Raw genomic sequence first — 22,918 nt, 5'->3', positions numbered from 1 at the left:
ACATTCTGGAACACTTAAAGACAGTTGGAAAAGTCTAATACTGTGTGAATGTGAAGTGAACAGTCTGGCTTTTAAAATGGGAAGGGTGTGAGGTGAAAAACGTAGGCTAGAAAGTGTGATGCATATTCTTGTGGGAACATATGAGGAGTATAAATATTTGCTTTAGTTACAATGTAGAATACTCCCTCTAATGACAACACAGAGGGCCTGTAAATCAGGATGGATATTGTAATATCAGACTTCTGTGCAAGCTGAGGACTGAGATGTTTTCTCGAGCACTAACTGAAGAAATACTGAAAATCTTACATCCTGATGTTGAGCCAGGACCTCAGACTTTGTGTTCTTAGCCATATTTATGCACAGTTAAATCTTCCACTAGAATTCAAGTATTGTTTAGAGCTGAGAAGTCTTAATTTATGCAGATTGTTGCCTTAAAGATCTTTTGCTAAGTGTTGCTGTTTTCACAAACACAGCTGGGTCTTACTCTAATACAATGTATGTAGATTATAATAGGGAAATGTCCATGCTTTTAAAATGTTGGGGGTTTTATGCTGGTGTATGGGCTGTAGTATACTGTGCATGTAACATTTACTTTATTCCTTAATCTACTAAATAGTTGAATTTAACAATCTTGACAAGGATATAGTCCTGCTGCCTCTTAAATCAGCAATTTGGCCTGGTTCTTGATGCCTTCTGTTGTTTCTACAGTGTTGTAAGACTTCTTGTGCTGACAAGAAAAAAATAATTTTGCTGTTTAATATGCATCCAGAAGACTTGGGCTGTGCTATAATAATATAATCATTTAGTAGAATGTTTTGAGGCTTTTTTGTAAACGTACTGTATGGACTTGGGGTTCCTTGGGTCCAGCATATCTCTAGTACCTTAGGCTTGAAGTGTGGTAGGGTTCTTTTTCCAGTTCTGCTTCTTATGGAAAGCAATAGATAAGCTTTGGTCCCAGGACAAGGGAATGCACACCATGGTGAGAGTGCACTCTTCTGGTATGCAAGTGCAGTTCTGTCTGATGCAGTTGTGATGGTATATATGGTGAGAAGGGGAGTGGTAGTCTCTAGCCCTAGGCTGTATATCTAAGTATAAGCAGCTCTTAAACTTAGCATTACAAATGTGATCTAACTATAGAACACACAGGTTTTGCAAAGGCAAACAAAAATTTGGCTCTGAAGTCTTGTTTGAGAGAGCTTAAATTTCTGGTAACATCAGATGTGTCTTTCCATAGAATTCAATGAGGTGTGTCACAGACTTCATTATAAATAATTACTTGAGGCAATTTATAGATCTTAAAATCATCTGATTTTGCAGGGCTAGTTGTACAACCTGTTGTGTAAGAAGGCTAATCTAAGTCTGAATCTTTGAAGCTAATTAATTGAAGCTTTTGGTTAAGAATACTACTTAGTACATTTACTTTGGGCTTAATGTTTGTCATGATCTTTCAAAATCCACTTGTTTCAACTTCTGCCCTGGTATTTCATAGCTCTACCACAACTTCGTGCTTTCTGCCGTACTACTTGTAATAGCAGGTGTGTGTATGGCTTCTAGGCATCAGCATCGCTTTCTCAAGAGACTGAAAAATTTACTTCCCAGCCACTGTATCAGACAAGTTCACGTGTTTCTGAGCCACTGATACCTAAAAAGATTGAAATTGCCCAGGTGAGCTATTACAAATACAGCTAAGTTAAATATATTGGTTGCTGAAATGTGTCTGGAGCCTTACATTGTTTTTGACTTCTGTTTTCTGTAAACATTGCTGTTCTAAAACAATGCTTCATTTTGCCATCTGCACGGATGAGGCTTAATGCTGGTTAATACTTTGTCTGGACAGCATTGTTTCTAATTTGAAACATGATTGATCAAGTCTGGAGGGGGAAAACAACCAACCTCCCTAAAGTTCTTGAGTTCCTTTGAAAAGGAGAAGTAACTTTTAATATCAGCCAGAGAATCATCTTCCAATAAGCAGAAAAGAAGGCATTCTGCCTTTCCTTAGTGATGGGGGGAAAAAATTAGCTAACATCTCTTTATTGTGAAATTATTACAATGAGTGGTATGTATAGTAGCTGATAGCCACATTTCACTTAATCAGCAGAGACTGCAATAGAAGTACTGTTTGCTGAGAATGCACAGCAAGATTTTAAATTGTAAGCAAAAGCTATTTTGTAGCTCTACTATGTCCAAATGTCATCGTGTAGAAACCGCTGACTTTTGTCAATCTAGGCTTTAGAACAAATTAACTGCTTCTGTTACTGCCTGATAACTATCAGTGACCTTTCATTACATTTGTTCTTCCCTCAGGCAACTATTCCCCTCCCAAGTGAGCCACAGTCACCATTGCCTACTTCAAGCACCTCCATGTCACCAGTACCACCAGCGCAAAGCTTTCAGTCTCCTCCAGCAAGTAGCAGTTCTGTCACTATAACAGCAGCTCCCTTTCAGGCTATGCAGACTGTAAGTGTACATCTTGGGGCCACAGAAGAAAAATTGACAACAATGCTAACACTGCGGACCTGGCTTCCCTTAATACACAACAGAACCTGATAGATCAGTTTTTTAAAAAGGCATTTTTCATTGTAACAAATGTAGCAGTGCAGTTCCACAACTTGCTGGACTATCTGCATCTTGCAGTGTTGAGACATATGTGGTAGGTTTTGGTGGAAGAAGGTAGCTAATAATTTTTCACAGTATAGGAATTAACTAAAACATATCCTAGTGTGGTCTGTATTAAATCACTACCATAGTTTTTTCTCCTTGGTTGTGTATTTGTAGAAGAGGTTCAAGCAGAACCTTTTGCAGAGGTACAGAAGTTTATATATATTACAAATAAGGCAAATGGTGGTAGGGAGGTGGTTCTTTCTCACCAAGGTCTATTTAAATGATGCTAAGTGACTAGGTTTTTTTCATCCAAGTGGAGAAGTAGCAGTATGCTATGATTAAGATAACCAGAGTCTTTCTAGGGAGCCAATCTATAAGATAAGGAATCTGTCATGATATAAATATGGGGTCTTGGTTTCAGTCATTCTGATTAGATCTGAACTTCTGTCTGTTCAGAGTACGTTTGACCAAAAACAGTATCACTGAAAGTTTACTTGAGTTGACTCTGGTGTTTTCAGGGAAGTTGAAGTTCTCTTCAGATTTTGGGGCAAACATCTGTCGCCAAATTGGTAAGATGTTAATTCCTCTTGTAGACATGGCAGTCTTTAGGTTTGTGGTGCAGGGTTTTCTTCCTTACACAGCTTAGATTGTCATTGCTGTCAGGAAAGCACAGCCACTGGATTTCAGTAGATAGCTGCACATCAGATTGTTTCTTTCCAAATAGTGAGAAGATGGTGACAGTAATGGAAGCTTCAGATGTCTGAACACTCACAGAATCACAGAATCTTAGGGGTTGGAAGGGACCTTGAAAGATCATCTAGTCCAACCCCCCCACCAGAGCAGGATCACCTAGAGTACACTGCATGTGAACACATCCAGGCAGGTTTTGAATGTCTCCAGTGAAGGAGACTCCACAACCTCTCTGGGCAGCCTGTTCCAGTACTCTGTCACTCTTTTACTTCTATTGTGCTTATGTAAAACTAAAGGCAGATTCTTCTTGTAGCCCAAGTACTTTTATTAGAATTGCCCTGTAACACTCATTGATAGGAAAAAGTAGATCACTTGCTACAAATAGTTCAGATGCACAGCATCTTCCATTTTTTTCAGAACATGAATTGCTTTGGATCACTTTGATCACTTCTGGCAAATCAGAACCAGAATTTGTCTTATTTTATAATGGTTCAAGCTTTATACTCAATACTTCAGTGTCATGAGGGATTTCAGTGCTGGCTCCCTGTTAGAGGAAACATTGGGTTTCTTGACCCTGGAAGAAGTGTTCATTTCCCATTGTTTTTATAGAGGCTTCTGCAAATAATAAGAACTGTCAAACTGTGAAACTGTTGCTTGCATCTAGCTGTAGTTAGTCTTGCCTTGGCCTGTCTTAAGACAATTTAAAGTCTTGGAAAATAGTTAAGATACACCTCTAGACTTTGTACTGCTGACCGCTCTTAATATGAAATTTAGGTCCCTTTACTCAAAATGGACTTCTTTGCTACTTTATCTCAATACTAGTTGTCACTTGACAGCATCAATTCTAGTAATCTTGGGTTATTGGCAATAAAGCAATACAGTTGCTGGAGTGACTGAACTTGACTGAATTGATGAGATTTAACTGCTATCTGTAACACCCTGCTGTCCATGCTGTAACATGAAAATTTGAACTCAAGACTGTTACTTGGGTTATATGTTTACTCTGCGGGAGCTCTAAAAATAGAAAAGTTGAGGCTCAATTTATCAAAGGTCATGAAGGCAATCTAACATGGTATTTATCTGGGTGGACAGTAGAGTCGCAGCAGGTTCCAAAACGGGTATGAAGACCCAAATTCTTCCAAAACATGAAATTTTCTCTCAGTGTAGGCTGTCCCACCTTGAGGTCAAAAGATGTAGGACAGATAGTCCCAACAGTTAACTTCCCATAGAAGCAGGACACCTTATTGTATGGTATTGTATGGTTTTTGATCAAACATGGTAGCTATGATTAATCAAGCTACATTTCTTAGGTAGTAGCAAGTTCTAGAGGAAGTTCTAGAAGCTTACTGAGAAGAAAAAGGATGGGTTGGAACAGTGTTCTTGCTTCTTTCTAAGAAACGGTGTTCTAGAAACTGATCTAGCTATAGGGGTTTAAACCACAGCATAGTAGGGTGGTGGCATGAGGCAGAGACTTGAGCTGGAAGTGTTCAGCACTTGTCTTGAAATATGTTGTAGGTATTTAAAGTGAATGCACCACTGCCCCCACGTAAAGACCAGGACATCAAAGAGGATTCTTCATATTCGACAGGATATAACCAGAGCTTCTCTACAGCAAGTACACAGACTCCTCCTCAGTGCCAGATACAATCTTCTCATGTTGCAGAACAAAGCTCTCTTTCGCAAGAATCTCTGTCTTCAGGTAAGCATTGTACTTGTCTCCATATTTCAAGTAGTCTTTGAAGTTCTGCAGGTTATAGTAGTATTTGAATTCATTAACACGTGCTTTAAGTATATTCAGGTTCTTAACTTTGTAATTCTGAACCACTTACATAGCACCTGTTACATCAACTCTGTTCTTAGTTGATGGTGTGGTATATAAACCTACCTTCAGAACTGCTAGTAGGATGAAAGACTGCTTCAAACTAGTTTCTATACTGGATGTATAGACAGTGTCACCTATAGGTCTGACAATTTCCCACCTCCTGGGAAACTCAAGTATGCAGTGGTACATGTGAGAGTCAAAACAATTGTTTGCTTGGAATTGAAGGAGTAATTAAATAATTCATTTGGAACCATTTATTTGGTCTCTGGTAATAGACACTAGTGTTACTATAGTGCTGGGAATCGCAGAATGCTTAAGGGTCAGGATAAGCTTTCTATGCTGAGGTGAGTTACCCAAAGTGGTTAAGTGTTTTGTGCTGCTGGTACAAGACTAAACTATGTAATCTGGGAGCTGTTTAGGATTTAAATTTTTGTGGTTTAAGATTGGGCTAGTATCTTTCCTTTGAAATTAAAGCTCACTATGTAATTACTGTAAAACATGACTGATCTCAGTGACACTAGTACTTGCCAAAATCTTCACGTGGATATTTCATCTTACTGTGTTAGAGATAAGCATTCTAGATGTTACAGACAGATCGTGTCTGCCACTCCTACTTATCAGCCCAGGTGTATCTTGTGATGTTGAAGCTTAGAGAATTGTAGAAAGGTTTGGGTTGGAAGGGACCTTTAAAATAATTTAGTTTCAGCCCCCCTGCCACGGGCAAGAACAGCACTTGCTAACCAGGTTGCTCAAAGCCCCATTGAACCTGGCCTTGAACTCTTCCAGGGAGGCAGCATCCACAACTTCTCTGGGCAACGGGTTCTGGTGTCTCACCACCCTCAGTATTTTTTCCTAATATCTAATCTAAATCTGCCCACTTTCATATTAAAAGATGTAGCAGAGATCCATGTTGATTCTCATTAGGCTCTGTTTATTGCTTTGTTACCTAGGAAGGCTAGTTTCCTAACTAGGAGGCCTCAGTCACAAGTTACTGTAATTCAATGAAGTACTGAGAATCAGCTGAGCTACAGGAACTATTTGTGCATGTGCTTTTAGCCTGAAGCAGATACAAGATGACACCCCCATCTGCAGCAAAAGATAATCCTCCTCTTCTGTTTATATAGCTCTGACTTCTTACCAAGGCTGACTTGATGAGCTGGCTGAGTCTGACCTTGAAGAATACTAAATTTCTTATTCAACACACTGACCTGCTTGACATTCAGATACTGTACCTAGTGAATTTATGTAGCTGACATGAAGAATTTTGTGAGACTAGCCCCCAAATGTGCTTGAAGCAGGTTTCAGGATGAAAGAAAGCTGACAGCTACAAATCTGGATTTATAAGATTATATCTAATCATGTGATTCAAGTTACTGGTTTTCTACTATAGGAATCCTCATAGAAATGATAGTAGAAATAGACTGATACTGTGTGAAGTCAGTGGGACACATGAAGACTAAGAACTCCAAAGAACAATTTAGGTAGGAAATTAATTAAAGTGAAACAAATTAAGTCAGAAAAGCATGTTTAGCTTGAATGCTCCTTCTCATCACAGAGTAGATTATCAGCCTTCTATAGAGCTTTTTTGATGCAACATCATGATTTTTTTATTAATCTTGAATGACTGCACAGACTTCAGAAGGGGTTTAGATTGTCTCTCTGGATCAGTTTTAAGCCTTCTGGATTGATAAAAAGTGTGCAACCATGAATGTATTTCCACAGGACCAAAGTCTGTTTGAAGCTGACCACTAAACCACCCTGAGTGAAAAGTGTTGAACACATGTTACTTGGGATTGAACTGATTAATAATGTGTGGTAGGAATATCTGTTGAAGAGACTGAACCCAAGTATCTATTTCTCACAGTTGTTTATTTAGGTAATACTGAGTTATTTTGAAGGATGTCAACAGTCAAGATGATGTAATTTATCCAATAGACCAGTGAGGTCTTGCTAGTAAAAGAGTGGTTCTAAGTGAAAATTCTTAGTCAGGTGTTGTTTGATTTTATTCTAGCTTATTTATATTCTTGATGCTGCTAGCAAGTTTGTTGTGACTTATGCAGCTGAATCTAGTTGAATGCATTAGAGGCTTACACTGAGCCTGGCCTATCTACAGTATACCTCAATAAGAATTACATCATACAGAACAAAGGGGAGCATCCCCACTTAACTTGGAGTAATGAAGAAGCACAAAAACAGGATCTTCAGAGCAGCTTAATTTGTCTATGAACTGCTTCCCTTTTAGATGTGGTATCTTTCTTAAGAGTTCTACAAGTTTTGAATTCATCTGTACCTTCTGTTTTAAGCAGTGAATTATCAACCTGATGGAGCTGTTCCTGTTAGCAATGGTAGCCTTGCCTTTTATCCAGCACAGACTAATGTTATTCCCAGACCCCCTCAGCCTTACCTTAACAGTCGTGGGTCTGTCAGAGGATCTGCAAGAGGTGGAAGGTCACTGGCTAATTCATATCGTTCCCCTGGTGGATACAAAGGTATGTCTTTATTTACTATCACCTTAAACAAATCTAACACTAGAACATGATTTAATACAACATGGTATTAAATTTAGGTTTTATATAAAGCTTCTTAAAGTGAGACTTGAAGAGCAATGTGCAGAGAATGTGATCTTATGTTGTTGTATTTAAGGAAGTTCCTTCTGACTTTTGTAGTCCCTGTACTTTGGGTGTCAGGTGAACTGGCAGAGCAATTTCATAACTTTTTGGATTACGCAAGTAGAAGCTTTTACTAATACACTATTAAATGAATAATACAGACTTTTCTGCTTGCTATTTCTTCTATCATTCTTAACATTTTACCCCCTTCGTTCTTTTTCTTTGCATCTCTCTCTAACATTCTGAACAGGTATTTTCTCAAGTTTTTTTTATTGCAGTATTTGCCCCAGACAAGATACTCTGTGCTTAGTACTACTGATTTTAATATTACCAGCAGAAACTGGGATGGGGGAGTTTGGCAGTAGTGGATAGCCCTTCTGGATTGATACCAGAAAGAAGAGTTTCACAAGGAGGGTTGTTTGGTCCCTGCAAATGAGTTGCTGCTCTGCTGCTAGCCAAAGTACCCTAGAAAGCTTTAAATGGACTTGAAGCAGATAGCAGGTCAAGGTTGTTGGTAGCTGTGACCTATCCCACTATGAAGTAAAACAGCACTTAGTCTGTGATAGTTGGGTAGTGTCTGATACTGAATTGCTTGCAGTTCCATTTAGATAGCTACTACGTATTGGCTAAAGAGGCTGGTTATAATAGTAGTATCTAAATGTGTAACAGTAATAGTTAAGGATCTGTAATAGCAAAAGAGAGTATCTCTTAATTCTGTGTTAAGTCCTGTCTCTGAATTTAGCAAGCTTTTCCGCTGTTACATGAAGTCCCATTAGTATCAGAGACAATCGTTAAGGTCTGATGCTAATTCTTTTAAACATGAATTTTGATTAATCCATGGTGTGTAGTTCCGAGGAGCTAAAGAAATGCATTCTTTACAGGAGGAGTGAGACTCTGCTCTGAATTAAGGAGTAGATGTAATTGCATAACTTAATAGACATATAATTGTCAAAAGGGAGCTCTAGTTGTATTCTGGACTTGTACTGTGAACCAAACAATGAATAATACTGAATAATTAACTTTATTGGAACAGGTTTTGATGCTTACAGAGGCTCGGCCTCAATAACTAATGGCAGCTATGGCCAGCTGCAGTTCCCTGGTAGAGATTATGCTGGAATGCCATATTCTCAGAGGGTGAGTATCGGCTTTGCTTCCAGTAGCTTCCTGAACACTGTACAGGAACAAAGTCTTCTAATACTGTAGCTTTTCATTATCCTACTATTCCTTACAAGCTGGAGGTTATCTTTGTTTCTTAGACAAAACTCTCTTTTGGGATGGTAGACAGCACTTGGAATAGGAAGTCAGTTCAAACACAACATCTGTATGGCAGGTTGATTTTAGTCTGAAGGGAATCTCTGAAATGCAAACAAATGCCAAATAGGGTGTAGTCTGTTTTACTATGGATTATAAAATTGGTTCTCAATGCTTCTGTAGTATAAAATAATAAACTCCTACATGGAATGACTGACAATGTTAGGCAAAAAATAAATCCAAAAAACATGCAAGAAAGCAAAGGTTCCTGATGGGAAGATGGGTCTTCAGCTTTGAAATGAAATGCATTCTTTTGTATAGACTCATGGACTTCTGTCAGACCTGAGACTTAACATATTGCTTAATGAACTGAACTGAATGGGTTGTTTAGAAGCAAATTTGCTACAGCTGGCATTGAAATAGTTCTTTAATTTCATGCAAACTACTGTGAAAATAAATTTTCCATAAATAAGGCTGTTTATCTACATCTTAATTCTGAGCTTCATCATTATCTCTGCTAGAGCTTGAATTAATTGTGCAAATGAAATAATGTATTTGTTAGCTCTCTTTGTTTTCAGATTTGCTTATAGCCATCTTACTAATACTTCTGATCACTTCATAGGATGTTAATTACCAGCAGTGCTATAAAAGGGGAGGGATAACTAGTGGGCCTCGAGCAAATTCAAGAGGTAAGGTTCCCAGTGGTATGTATATGAACTTGGGTGCAGCAGATGCTGAACTGGAGTGTTACTGTAAATACTGAGAAACTGCTATCACTGATCAAACAAATCAGGCTTGGTATAAATTAACCAAGGTACATGGAAGCTTAGGAACTGTTCTTAGACAGCATTGCATAGCAGCAGATTTAGTTTCACTATGCTCAATTTGATGTTATCACATGCAATGGCACCTTACTGAATTTTCTTCACAAATAAACTCACTAGGAAAACAGTGGTTTTGATGTTGCATTTGGATTTATTTTCTTTATTGCATTATTCTGGGTAAGCTTTCAGATCCTGGAAACTCTGCAAGGTAACTTTCTATGAAAAATAGTTTGGGAATACAGCTTTGCTCTGTATTTCTATGCTAGAGTGAAAAACCTAAAGAAATAGCTAAGACTAGCTGTTTGGATCTAAGCACAAATAACATGTAATTGGAGAAGTTGTAAACAAGATTTAATTATACTGTATGTGCTGGCAGAAGCTGGACTTACAGCTATAGGTAAAAAGTGAGATTGCTACTTTGAAGAATAAAGGGAAATTATGGCATGTGGAAAGTGTTAGCATAAAGCACATCCTCTCTCTGCCAGGACTCATAGAATATCCTTTGAAGAGAATTAAAAGAAAGATATGGTGGTGAGTTAACAGTTGACAGAAGTACTCATTAGCATTAAGATATCCAGTAAAAGTTGCTTTGATAGCATAAGGTGTGTTCTTTTGCAGTGGAAATAACAATAGTTTGCCACTTGAGGGTGACTGCTTTAAATTTTTCAGATGTATTGTTTTCATTCTAGATCCTTTTAACTGGGATATTTGAAAAGAAACTGCTTCATTTTGGGGAGTGGGGTGCAGAAAGCTTATAAGAAATCATAGTGCTTCATATTAAATATTCTAGCATCATAAGTTGATATGACCTACTAATGATGCAATTCCAGAACAACAGTATTGAGATAACTTGAAGTGAAACTTCAGGTCTTGAAGGACACTAAACTACTTTAATCTTAGTAATTTTGTCAGTTTCTTCAGAAATTACATTTACATTTTATCTCCACTTGGAATTTAGCATACTTTTTTATGGTAATGAATGGGGTGGTAAATACTGCAGCTATTGTGAGCTACTGCTCACCTACTTCAAAGCATGAAAAGTCATTATTCATAGTTACTGTGATCCATTTTGCTGAATGCAAGTGTCGGGAATGTGAACCAGCTTCAGGGTTCTCTTCTCTCCTTTGACAACTTCCTGTAACTGGAAGGCAAACCTGTTGCAAAGCCCATACACTTGCTGCTTAAGGTTATGCCTGCAGGTTTCAGTGTGTGCTTCTGTTACAGTATTTATTTGTTGTTGCTCATCATCTTTAACAGCAGGGTGGAGTGATTCCTCTCAGGTGAGCAGTCCAGAACGAGACAACGAAACCTTCAACAGTGGGGACTCTGGGCAGGGAGACTCCCGCAGCATCACCCCTGTTGATGTGCCAGTGACCAGCCAAGCTGCCACCATACTACCAGTGCATGTCTACCCGCTCCCACAGCAGATGAGAGTTGCTTTCTCAGCTGCTAGAACATCTAACTTGGCTCCTGGAACTCTAGACCAGCCAATTGTGTTTGATCTGTTGCTGAACAACCTTGGAGAAACTTTTGATATCCAGCTTGGTAGGTTCAACTGTCCAGTGAATGGTACATATGTCTTCATCTTCCACATGCTGAAACTGGCTGTAAATGTTCCCCTGTATGTGAATCTTATGAAGAATGAAGAGGTCCTAGTATCAGCATATGCAAATGATGGGGCTCCTGATCATGAAACAGCTAGCAACCATGCAGTCCTGCAGCTGTTCCAGGGAGATCAGATCTGGTTGCGTCTGCATCGGGGAGCCATCTATGGAAGCAGCTGGAAATACTCCACCTTTTCGGGATACCTCCTTTATCAGGACTAAAATCCAGTGCGATGTTTACAAAAGAGCTGCTCCAAACACTTTGGTGGAGGGGGGTGGGACTAGCTTTGCACTTACTACTGACTTTATAGAAGATATGTGGTTCCATTATTGGGGAAAATGATGGTCCTGTTGTGCAAGGTGAAATCATGGAGTTGGGGTACTGAATCAGCACTAATTTGGCACTTTATCAGTTGTGATGTAGCCTTGCTAGTAAAGCTGTGAATGTATATTGTTTGCACTTACCCTAAACTGTATTAATGTCCAGCTTACTACACTATTGATTGCCTCAAGTATGGGCTATTCACAATGCCTTGTTGTGCCTCAATAAAACAAGTTAATATGCATTTTAGTATTAATCTTGCCAGTGGTCTTTGTTTTTAAAATATATAAAACTGAGCTTATTCCTCATGTGGGGTGTACATGCATGCTATTGCATAGAACTGGTCTTCAAGTTTACATAATTCAGGGGAAATTGTATGGCTTAAATGGGATTACTTGTTTATATAGTACTTTTTTGCCATTCTTAGTGTTCCCTTGATGAAAATTAGTTCAACATTTAGTTATATACCTGCTTCCTTTTTTAACCAACCGGTCAAGAAATTAGAAGTGAGAAATGCCTACATACTTCTTTAGGACTACTTTTAAATGTGTATACTATCAAAATCTAGCTTTGTCACATCACCTGCCCTTCAGTAGTGATGTAGCTGAAATTCTTAAACTTCAAAACAGTCCTTGAAGTGCTGACTCACACTGTTACTCAGCTGTAACATATCTTAAAATTTACCCTTGTGAAACCCAAATACGTATGGTTTTGCTTCCCCATGAGACTTGAATTGGCTTATAATGTGAGTTCTTTCTTTCAGAGGATTGCTGAGGAACCTAGTATTTTTAGTTGAAGCCTGCTGCTTGCATTTTAAATCAAAACTGAATACAAATGCTAGGAAGCATTTCTGAAATGCCTTTCCTATAGGTAACAGGCAGTGTGACCAGCCTTCAGCACTCTCTTGTGGCCTGAGAATTGAAGAGTCATATACATGTCCTTGTCTAAGCAGCAGCATATGAAATACTACAAAGTATTTCAGTTTTTAAAATGGAAGCTTGTACTATAAGACTACTGTAGGTCACAAGCTTTTTCTACTTCTAAAAGCCTCAATGATTTGTTTTAGCAGTAGGAAATACTTTATCAGTGTACTAGGGTAGTTAATGCAAAAGCCTGACTGGTAAATGAGACTAGAACTAGTAAAAGCTGTTCAGCAATCTGCTTATTTACATTAAGGTAAGAACTGAAATGGCATATACTGCAGACCTCATATAAAGCCATTGTTTCTTGGTAACTGGCTTTACAATGGCCACCTTTAAACTGTTTCCCCTGTTACCATGCAAATGCCAAAACAAGTTGTCTGCCACGACTTCCTAAAGTTACTGCTATAAAGATCTTGGTTTTATTTTGAGCTTAGATATTTTTGTCATAGATTTGGAGGGTGATTTTACTTCAAGTCTTAGTTAAATTTCTTGGGCAAGTTTTGAGATGAGAAGTTTAGGAAGGATAAAGCTCTAAGGAACCCAGTTTGTACCACCACAGGCAAAAAATTTGAAGTTTTGACTACTAAATATTTTGTGTTTTTTAAACATGCTAATTCTGACTTTAGCCAATTAGGAGGCTTTATTTCTAGAACTCCCTCAATAGAGGGTGTCAGGAATTTAACTAGTATGCTTTTCTGAGAATGTTTAACTCTCCTTGTATATTAATAGAGGAACATAGTTGATAAGCTTGCAATAACTGCAGCTGTGGGCAGACTTCATTGCTTTTCTAACAGACCTGCAGCTAGATTGCTAGACACCTAAAAGCATTGACCCAGTTACTCTTCTCCCTTGCTGCTTGCATAGGGATTAGTAAGTAAAATAGCCCTCTCCTGTGTATAGTAGCAGGGTATCCCTTGTGCTTTGGACTCTCCTACTGCTGGTGTCTCCATTTAGCATGCAGCTTATCCTACTTGGTTTTATCATATGTATTTACATGAATTTCTTTAGTTTTAAGAACAAGTTACTAGGTACTTCAAAGCATTGCTGATAAGTTTGGCCTTTGGCAACCTCACATATGTGATGATTGTGAATACATAAAGCACATGTTGCTTTCTAATGCTCCAGTTCAGTCAAGTCTGGACAACCTGGTGGACCCTTTTGAGACTTCTCTTATTTCTTACATAAAAGCTTTGCAGGATCTGCCAGTATCTCTAGCTTTCATATTATTCAAGTAGTTTTCAAATATTTAAGATACCTGAGGTAAACATCTCAATTACAAAGCTGGTTGTCCAAGATGGATTTTTAAATTCCTAAGTAAAGGAGTACACACTGTCACAGCTAGAAGAGTGCAGATAGGATGAAACATAAGATCTAATAATTATAACATTCTTACATAGTAAAATTGATGATAAATCATATAATGGATGGCTTTTAAAAATGTAATAAAATCTTTATTATTCCTGAATTGGGATAGTGTCTACATTACCAGGTACTTTAAAGTAAAATGTCTTTTTTCTCTGATAATTGTTATTAAAAAAATACATTTTGAACAATTCCTATAAAGTAACTGAAAATATGATCAATTATACCCTACAGGTTTCTCACGTAGTACCTTCTTAGAACTATTGGTTTCTAGAATTATCTGGCTTGAATTACTGTGCTTCTAATCAGAGCCATGATCACAGCTCTACCTGACCTCTTAGAAAATGGAATGTGAGTGTGATTGAACTGGTACTGTCATACTTTTCAGACTAGATGTGATTCCAAAGGCTAGTACTGAACCTTAAATGCCACGATTTTTTTTATAAAAATACTGTAAAAAGACCAAGCAAAGCACCTGTTTTCCACACCAATAGCTGACTAAAATCGACTGGTAGAAAATTGCTATTCTCATCTTCAAAATACCTAAAAAAAAAAAAGACTTAATATGATTTCCTGTAATGAGAAACATTAGGCTATTGATACCTCTATACCTCATACTCTGTGCTTCTAGATTAATTCTTGTTTTTGAAGGCTTCTCAAAGTACTTCAGTGTTACAGTGCATTAGTTACCAATGCAGTTGTCTATCTCAGTGACCTAGATCCATATTCTACTTCTGGGCAAAGCATTTAACAGGTAAGTTTCACAACTTGAAAATATTTGGGATGGAACTGGTACAGACTTCATGTAAATACTGTCTGCCAATGCTTTTTTTTTTTCCTCGGTAGTTGTTAAAGATGCTTGAATCGTTGCACTAGGTAATATGCCTCAGCTATGTAAGGATGATAATCAGGTCTAATTAGAACATAAAAAGGGGTGTCAAAGTTCTGCTAATCTTCTATTGTTGTCTTTGCTATTCAAATTGGATACAACCTAAATTTTCTCCTGTTCAGTTATCTTGTGCAGCCTGCAGAAGTTGAGCTACAAGGGTAAGAAATGGATTTTTTTTAATTATTTGGAGTGAGGCAACTTCCATTTCCTTCTGAGTTCAGTGAAATACTGGAACAACCCTGAAATGAGAGTGTACTGATTTTGGCTGGGATAGACTTAATTTTCATCAGAGAAGTTGGTAAGGTGGTGTGTTTTGAATTTGTGAGCAAAACACTTGATAATACAGGGATGCTTTAGCTGTTACTAAGCAGTGCTTACAGTGTCAAGGCTGCATCTGTTTGTCACACTGCTTTGACAATGAGTGGGTCACAAGAAGTTGAGAAGGGGACACAGCTAAGACTGCTGACCCCACTGGACCAAAGGGATACCCCAAGTGATGTGCTCAGCAATGCTGGCTGGGGGAAGAAGGGGGGAAGTTCAAGTTGGGGCATCTGACATTCCAAGTGACTGTTAGGTGTGATGGAGCCCTGATTTCCTGGGGATGGCTGAACACCTGTCTGCTGATGGGAAGTAGTGAATGAATTAATTTTGCTTTGCTTGTGCACACAGCTTCTGCTTTAGTTATTAAACTGTTTTTACCTCAACCTACAAGTTTTCACACTTTTGCCCTTCCAGTACTCTCCTTCACCCTACTGGGAAGGAGGGAGTGAGCACCTGTGTGGTGCTGAGCTGCTTACTCATAGGGTTCAACTGTGACAAAGGGTTTTCAAAATATTAATGGACTTGTGACTTTTGTGTTTTTTCCAGGTTGTGAAAGTGAGAGGAGACTATGAATGATGTACCAGAATTGTCATGAATGTTCTGCAACTAAGGAAACCTCCATCCTGCAGGCTAGAGCAGTGGTGCAAACAATGTCCCTGTTCTGTTGCGCTGGTTAAGTTCACATACCTTTTCCTCCCTGACTGCTGTGTATTACCTACAGCTGCTCTGACAAAACAATCAGTGGGGGCAATGGGTTTAGAATTTCAACTCTGATAAGTCTTGTCTAGAGGCCTGGCATACATGTATCTGCTGCAGATCATCCTTGCTAGCTCTTTAGCAAATCTGTATGTGTTTTTTGAGAAAATGAAGTTTGAAAGACTTGTGGAGGAGATGAGAAGTCTGTTGTGTATTCTGCTGTACCATAACCAGGTAAAAATGAGTTAACTGTAGGTATACACTTGTTCACAAGTCTGATTTAACTTAATTTTGTGTTTTGTCTCCCAACTATAAACAATTCTGTTAAGAATGAAAAAGTTTATGAATCTGTATCTGCTGACTGAGCATTTCCAGGTGGTGTTGTACTTGAAAAAACAGTATAACGAAGGACTAATTTGGCTAGAGGGTACTGGTTCATACAGCTTTTAGGCTGCTTGGGCCTTAGATGAGTACAGGCTGTGGTTGATATTGAATGAAGGCTTTATGCTAAGTATGGATCCAATCACTTTGTCATTCATTTACTACAATGAAGTAAAACCTATTTTGAAAACAGTGGATTACTTCTACCTTGTAGCACATCACACAGAGGATCATTGTCTTCTTTCTCATACTTTTCCAGGAGTATCTCTTATTAACTGCAACTTACAACCAGCTGCTATCTGAAAGGAACTTGGTTGGTGTGTTAATGGAGCAGTTGTTCTATGCAGCAGAAAGTGTGTGGCACGGCGTTCAGCTAAAACGCTACCTGCATTTCAAAACAACCCAAAGTCAGAGGACTAATTCTAAGCAACCTGCAATATGTAGGGGTTTTCCAGTCTTTCTCCAGCTCCCAAAGTTCTTAAACTTCAAGTTATCTTGATAACAACTCTGCCAGAAACTTGGTCTTATTTTTGTTGAAGTCACTTACATTGCTTTAAGAATCCTTGGTTTCAGCAACTGTGTTTTTAAATATGTTTGCTTGTTCTAAGTACTTCATAGAACTGTTGTTATTGCACACCTGGAGAATTTTGGAGGTTTTAAAAAAAATCTTTGCTTTCCCATATTCCCCCACCTCCCTTTAATTCTCATCCTTTTTTCTGTAGTTGCATGCTGGTGCAACTTGGATTTCATGTACTTGTTTTAACTTTCTTTGTATGTCATTTGTCTCTTTCAGACTGGGTCTTCTGTCACCAGTGCTTTTAGATAACAAGAAAATCTCAGACTTTTACCTCAGATTCTTTTATTTTGCAGCATAGCAACACAGTTTGGTGGTGGTTTTGGTTTTGTTTTTCATTCTAATTCAGTTCCGGATCCGTTCTTTTGAAGGTCGATGAAGCCCAAAATTATTAACAAACTTTTTTCTAAGAAAAAGGCATCCTGATTCTTGTTTATAAGTATTTCCTTTCATCCTGAAGTTTTTTGAAGTTACATAAAAATGTTTCAATTAATGACTAGGCCTATTTTTAGAATTACATAGGCAATGGTATCAATGGAGGTTCATGTTTTCCAGAAAAAAGTATCAGGCATACATCAAACCCAGAGGGATAGGTAGACTAAAATGCTTGCAACAATACTACCACAACGAAATCACTGCTGACATATTGCAAAAGCAATAAGCACTGTTGAACTGGATGTTACTTTATGTAGAGCTTGCGTACACACAATTGATGGTTGTGTGTACAAAAAGCAGGTCTTAAAATCAAAACGTCAGGTGTGAAATCTTTTCCACTTATTTTTTAGTGAATGCTGTGTGTTGAAAGAGCCATTTTAAATACAGTGCAATAAAATTTTGAAAAAAAAAATTAGGGAGATATTAAAATCTCTTTGAAGCATGTTTTTCTTATATGCTTTATATAATCAACTCTGCAAGACTGAAGTCCTTCAACAAATACATTTTGTAAGTTTTAAGTTCTCCTACCACAATGAACACACAGAAACACAGTGAAGTAGAACCGCTTTTAAACTGTCTATAACATGCCAGTTTGGAAAATGAAGTAGAGGTACAACAGCACGAATCCTTTGACGTAATTTGGTTTGAGTACGTACCTGATCCAAGATCTTTAAAATGGGCAGTTTTCATTGGACTGGTCTTATTTACTATCTTAACCAAAATGGAAAACTGACAAAGAATTATCTTATAGTTAACAATACATACTTTTTACACTTAGATTGGTTTTGTTTATATTTTATGATTACTGAACATACTCTTGCCTGTTTCTAGGAAGAGATGAAAAGGGAAATGAAAGTACTTACAATTTCTGGCTAGCTGCTGTGCTGCGTTACCAAAGAACAGGAAGAACTGTTCTGGAGTGGTAATGATCAGGTTTTCTGCACTACTTCAAGTGATGAAAACCACAAGAGTGCACCATCTCCAAATGCTAGGTAGGTGTAACTCATTTTTACACTTAGATTCTTTTTTAATTGCAGGCAAACCTATTAAGAGACAAGTTTTTTTGGTAAGAAATCATTACAGTATTAGCTGCTGTAACATTTTATTTGTAAACAATTTAGGAACTTATGTAGTGGCAGTAAAGATGTTGTGGCAAGCCTTAACTATACAGGTTAGAGAAGGGTATCCCTACCATAAATGGCACTCCTGTGCATTCAGTAGTGTTAAGAAGAGTATTCTTGTGTACAGGTCAGGTAATATGCAAGTTGAGGGAAGTACTGCTGTTTTCTTAACTGAGGACTAGCAACAATAAATAACTAGATACTGTAATTACAAGGAACAAATGACATTGTCCAATTGTATTCTTTAAGCATATATATACTGGGATGGTTTTGTAAGTGCCCTTGTTTCATTCCCAAAACACAGCAAATAGTCTTTTTGTTCTTTCTACCAGTTTATAACATGTCTCTGGTTTATAAGTGTTATGTAAAGCATCACCTGCAGAAGTAGCTGAAGGATTTGGCTCACTAAGGTTGTATTAGTCATGAGGTTTTTTCTGGTGTGCTGTTGGTCTGTGAACTGCACCTTTGATAGTCATCTTACACCTGCATGGTTGTTCAAATTTTCCTTTGGCTCACTTGCATGTTCTAGGATTGAAGAGGAAAAACAGGACAGGTGGAAGCATCACCCTGGGGCAAAGGGTTGCAGCAAGAAGCGGCGTTTATGTACGTTCCTGACGACCTGAGTGGTGAGCACCTTCAACCCACTTCCAGACGCAAACACTATTAAGATAAGGCAAACCATTTTCAGGCTCTGCTGATGTACATAATGATGAGGCCAAGTATCACAAAGAAACGCCCTTAGGAGCGTTATCAGGAACGATGCTGCGTGTCACGACCGCGCGTTGCAGCAACCTCCCCCCGTGCCTTCCTGCGTGTTCCCAGCCCCTCTTGTCCAGCTGCCCCCGCCTCCGAGGTGCCAGGGTACCCGGGTGAAGCCCCTGCCGGCCCACCGCTCCGTTCCGGTGCTCTCCCTCTCGTTCCGGGCCGCAGGGCAGCACACGCTGCTGGGAAGCTGCTGGAGGAAGGAGCGAGGAAGCAGTCAGGGGGAGAACGACAGCGCGCTTGAAGCGCAGCGCAAGCAGGGGCTGGCGGAGACAGCGCCGCGGGGCCGGGAGAGCCCCAGGCCCGTGGGACCGGGGCCCCGGCTGCCCCCTCGCCCTGGCAGCCACAGTGTGCCGTCTCCAGCAAGGAGGGGAGCAGGGGGCCGGAGCCCCCAGAGGCAGCGCCCGCAGCCCGGCAGCCGCACACGCACCCTGAGCACAGCGGCGGGACCCACCGCCTGCCGTCCGTACCGCGACATGGCCGCCCCCGCACCCTGCCCGCGGCCGGCCCTTGCCGGCTGACTCTCAGCCGTACAACAAGATGGCGGCCACCTCTCGCCGCCCTCTGCGCGTAAGCCAGAAGGAGGCGCTGCGGCCGTAAAGCAGTGCCCGCTTCCCGATCCCCCGCTGTCGCAAACCGGTGCATGGCTGCGGCGCGGGGCCGGGGGCCGCGGGGGACGCGGGCCTGGGCCTGTGGCGCGGGGGGGCGGCCGCGCTAGCGGCGCCGGCTCCTCTGCCGCCTCTCGCCCCGGGGAAGCGTCGCCGGCCGGCGAGGGGAGGGCAGGATGGATCCCAACAGGATCATCCAGGCGCTGAAGGGCACCATAGACCCCAAGCTGCGCATCGCCGCCGAGAACGAGCTCAACCAGGTGAGGAGGCGGGTGGCCCGGCCGGGACCCGCCGCACCCTGCCCCGCCCCGCGCGGCACGGGGCCGCCGGGCCCCGCCGGCAGGGGCTGCGGGGGGCTCGCTGTGCGCCCCGACCCCCGCCGGGACCGCCCGCCCCGCTCCTCAGCCTGGGCCCCGCACCGCGCCCGGGCGGGCCCTGCCGCGCCGCTGTCACCGCCGGGCCGGGGCGGGCCGGGGCGGCCGCCGGGACCCCCGGGCGGGCAGTGTCGCTGCGGGGCCCGGCGGCGCTCGGAGCCTGCGGGTGGCGGGGGCAGAGCCGGTCTGTGCCCGGCGGGGTCGCTGCCCGCGCTCGGGTCTCCTCTGCGGTTTTGTGGCTCCGGGAGGAGGAGGTGCGGGAGGGGAGTGCGGGAATCCACGAAGCCGCCGCGTTCGGTGCCGGGGGCAGGACGCGGAGCTCCGCGCTGCTCCGCTCTCTCCCTCGCTTCCACAGATGTTCGGTGGCAGGGACGCCTGGGGACTCGTTTTGTCCCCTTCGGCAGCCGGCCGGTAAAACTCGGAGAAAGGCACGTGAGATTCTTGCGGGTAGTATTTGGTTATAGCCTCCTCCCAGGGTTCCCGTAGCGGCAGCGTGCCCTGGATCCAGACTGTGAGCACAGGCTCGGTTTGGGCGTTTGAAAATGAAGGCTCCTTTGCACAACGTTAATAAAGGTTTAACCGCTTTGCTTCGATGGACTGTTTGATCGGTTCTGTTGGAGGTCTTGGTTTCTTGACTGTGTTGGTGTGTCAACAAAACGATCAATGGGAATTGGCTGTCAGGATTTACTGTTGCTTCAGGATTGCTACTCCAGCTTAATTTTCTATTTAGGCAACTTAAAACTCCTTGTATAGCTAATCCTTGCCGTAGTAGTTGGCAAGTTCCCTTAGTAAATCAGTGGATTAAGTGCTGGACATTGAGAATCCTCTAAGCAATAGTGAGATAAAAGTGCAAAACTTTTTTCTTTGTTTGGCATAGTTACCCAGAAAGTTGATCCGTACCTGTTTCTATCCCCTACTGGGGATAAAAGGGCTGAGTGGGAAATATAAATTATATTTGTAAGCAGCCTGTTGCACAGGGGTCAAAACTACAGTATTAAAGTGCTGCATGTTTGGCAGGCTCAGAACAAAGGCAGCTGTCTGGATTCCTGGGTCCTGCTCCTCATGCTGTCCTTTTAACATCACCAATAAGTGCTGTGAAGCTCAGGAAAAGTTTTGAAAATATTTTAAGATTCAGATCTGTAAAATGTTTGGTAATGGGTAATGCGATTCTCATGAAAGACACAGATTTTAGATTCAAGAGTGCAGGTGTGTTTATTGGAGCAGATTGTGATACAGATTTTTATTTTAAAATAGCCAACCTATTTTATCTAATTATTATAAAGAATAAATCTTGAAATTAAGATACCTGTTGTATGGGATTCCTGTTCCTAAGTGAAGCACGATGTATCTGACTGTCATAATGTACTGATGCAGTGCTGGATTTGATGTGACTCTTTCGATGAGTGGAACAAAAGTGCTTCTGAGGAATGTCTCTTAACATGGGCCTTTGACATCTTGAAGCCTTTCAGTGCTTTTGAAGCAAGACTTCAAAGCCACACATCAAACTCCCATGTATCTAATGATAGCGTTGCCATGTCACTGTGTTCCCGCAAGTACTGGAAGCCAGATGCTGTTTTGCCATTTTATCTTGTTCAAGCAAAGCAACTAATCCACCAACCAAACAGAAAACCCTCCAACAATCAGTACTTGAAGTGGTAATATAATAGTTGGCCAAACAGAGCAGGGGGCACCTTTATTCTGGGCAATAGCTGAAGTGATGCTCCTGATAACTCACTAGTGGATACTGAGGTAGAAAACTTCTCCTGTGTTAGCCCACCTGCTGTGTACATTTGCTTTCAAGTTTGAATCCAGGTAGCAACAGGAGCTTCCCAGAGAGTATAAATCCTGCTAGTCCACCAATGGAGCACCTCTCTGTAAGCACCTCATTGCCTCTATCAATACAAAGTCCTTTAGAACGATGCCATGATAGTCTCAGGTCCATAATTTGCTTACAGGGTGGAGTGTGGGGAATTGAGTTAAAATAAATCAAAGCTTACCTACCTGTAAAAAGTCTCAGCAGGTTTGAAAATGCCTCTTTCTCTTCCATGTGTTCATGCACCTAGGTAAAGACAGAGCTAAATCAATGAAGTTTTGTCTGCCTTCTGGATTATCATTTAATTGCATTTAGAAATGGAATCGAGGGGTTTTTTTTTACCCTTATTATTCTTATTAGAAGGCTGTTTGTGAATTTTCTTCTTCCTGCGGATAAAACAAGTATTGGTTTCCAGCTGAAATTAGTTTATGGTCCCTTTATATCCATTTGTGCCGATCTTACTTCTTAACTAGAATATTTTTTACTTAGTGCCCTCTCTGACATTTTTCGAAGGCTGATCCATACCAGCCTCCTCTTCTGGCCTCAACACTATATTTCCTTTGCCTTATCATGAAACTGACGTTATGAAATCTAATAATAGGAGAGCACAGCTTTTCTCTGCACTTCTTTCTCTTTAAATTAATCTTTCTTGTACAATCTGGTCGTTTGGGTTTGCAGCTTTCCAGAAAGTCTCACACTTAATGCCACTAATACCTCTCTTGATACATCCTAAAACTGCAATTATCTTTTTCATGTCCAGTGTCTACATATTACTTACGACTTAATACACTCAGCTCTGTTTTTCCTATGGTTGTTCCTCACTAGGAAACCTCTTCAACCTTTTAGGAGAAATTCCTATTATCCTTAGGTGCATGACCATGCACTTTGTCCTGTTAGCCCACTCCATTTTTGTTGGTGCAGTTCTAAAGCTCACTC

The 22,918-nt window shown here is 40.7% G+C and overlaps 2 protein-coding genes across 5 annotated transcripts in view; both read left to right on the top strand.

Annotated features, from left to right (window-relative positions):
• The window catches only part of CAPRIN2 (caprin family member 2), a 35,549-nt gene extending 23,576 nt beyond the window's left edge, over window positions 1-11,973 (top strand). For 2 of the 4 annotated variants that reach the window (XM_051640154.1, XM_051640161.1), the window contains 7 exons: window positions 1,555-1,665; window positions 2,305-2,457; window positions 4,807-4,990; window positions 7,417-7,602; window positions 8,756-8,856; window positions 9,596-9,662; window positions 11,055-11,973. In XM_051640154.1, the coding sequence (XP_051496114.1) occupies window positions 1,555-1,665; window positions 2,305-2,457; window positions 4,807-4,990; window positions 7,417-7,602; window positions 8,756-8,856; window positions 9,596-9,662; window positions 11,055-11,623 (1,371 nt within the window). In that variant the 3' untranslated portion in view covers window positions 11,624-11,973. The remainder of the gene's footprint in view (window positions 1-1,554; window positions 1,666-2,304; window positions 2,458-4,806; window positions 4,991-7,416; window positions 7,603-8,755; window positions 8,857-9,595; window positions 9,663-11,054) is intronic. The other 2 variants (XM_051640137.1, XM_051640145.1) reach the window with 2 other exon arrangements.
• Window positions 11,974-19,823: 7,850 nt separating this feature from the next.
• The window catches only part of IPO8 (importin 8), a 48,565-nt gene continuing 45,470 nt past the window's right edge, over window positions 19,824-22,918 (top strand). Inside the window, exon 1 of the mRNA XM_051616188.1 lies at window positions 19,824-20,055. Coding sequence (XP_051472148.1) covers window positions 19,972-20,055 — 84 coding nt within the window. The 5' untranslated portion in view covers window positions 19,824-19,971. The remainder of the gene's footprint in view (window positions 20,056-22,918) is intronic.

Source organism: Apus apus, chromosome 1 (assembly GCF_020740795.1).
Source record: "Apus apus isolate bApuApu2 chromosome 1, bApuApu2.pri.cur, whole genome shotgun sequence".
NCBI classification, from domain to species: Eukaryota; Metazoa; Chordata; class Aves; order Apodiformes; family Apodidae; genus Apus; species Apus apus.
This window is presented reverse-complemented; position numbering and strand designations above follow the sequence as displayed.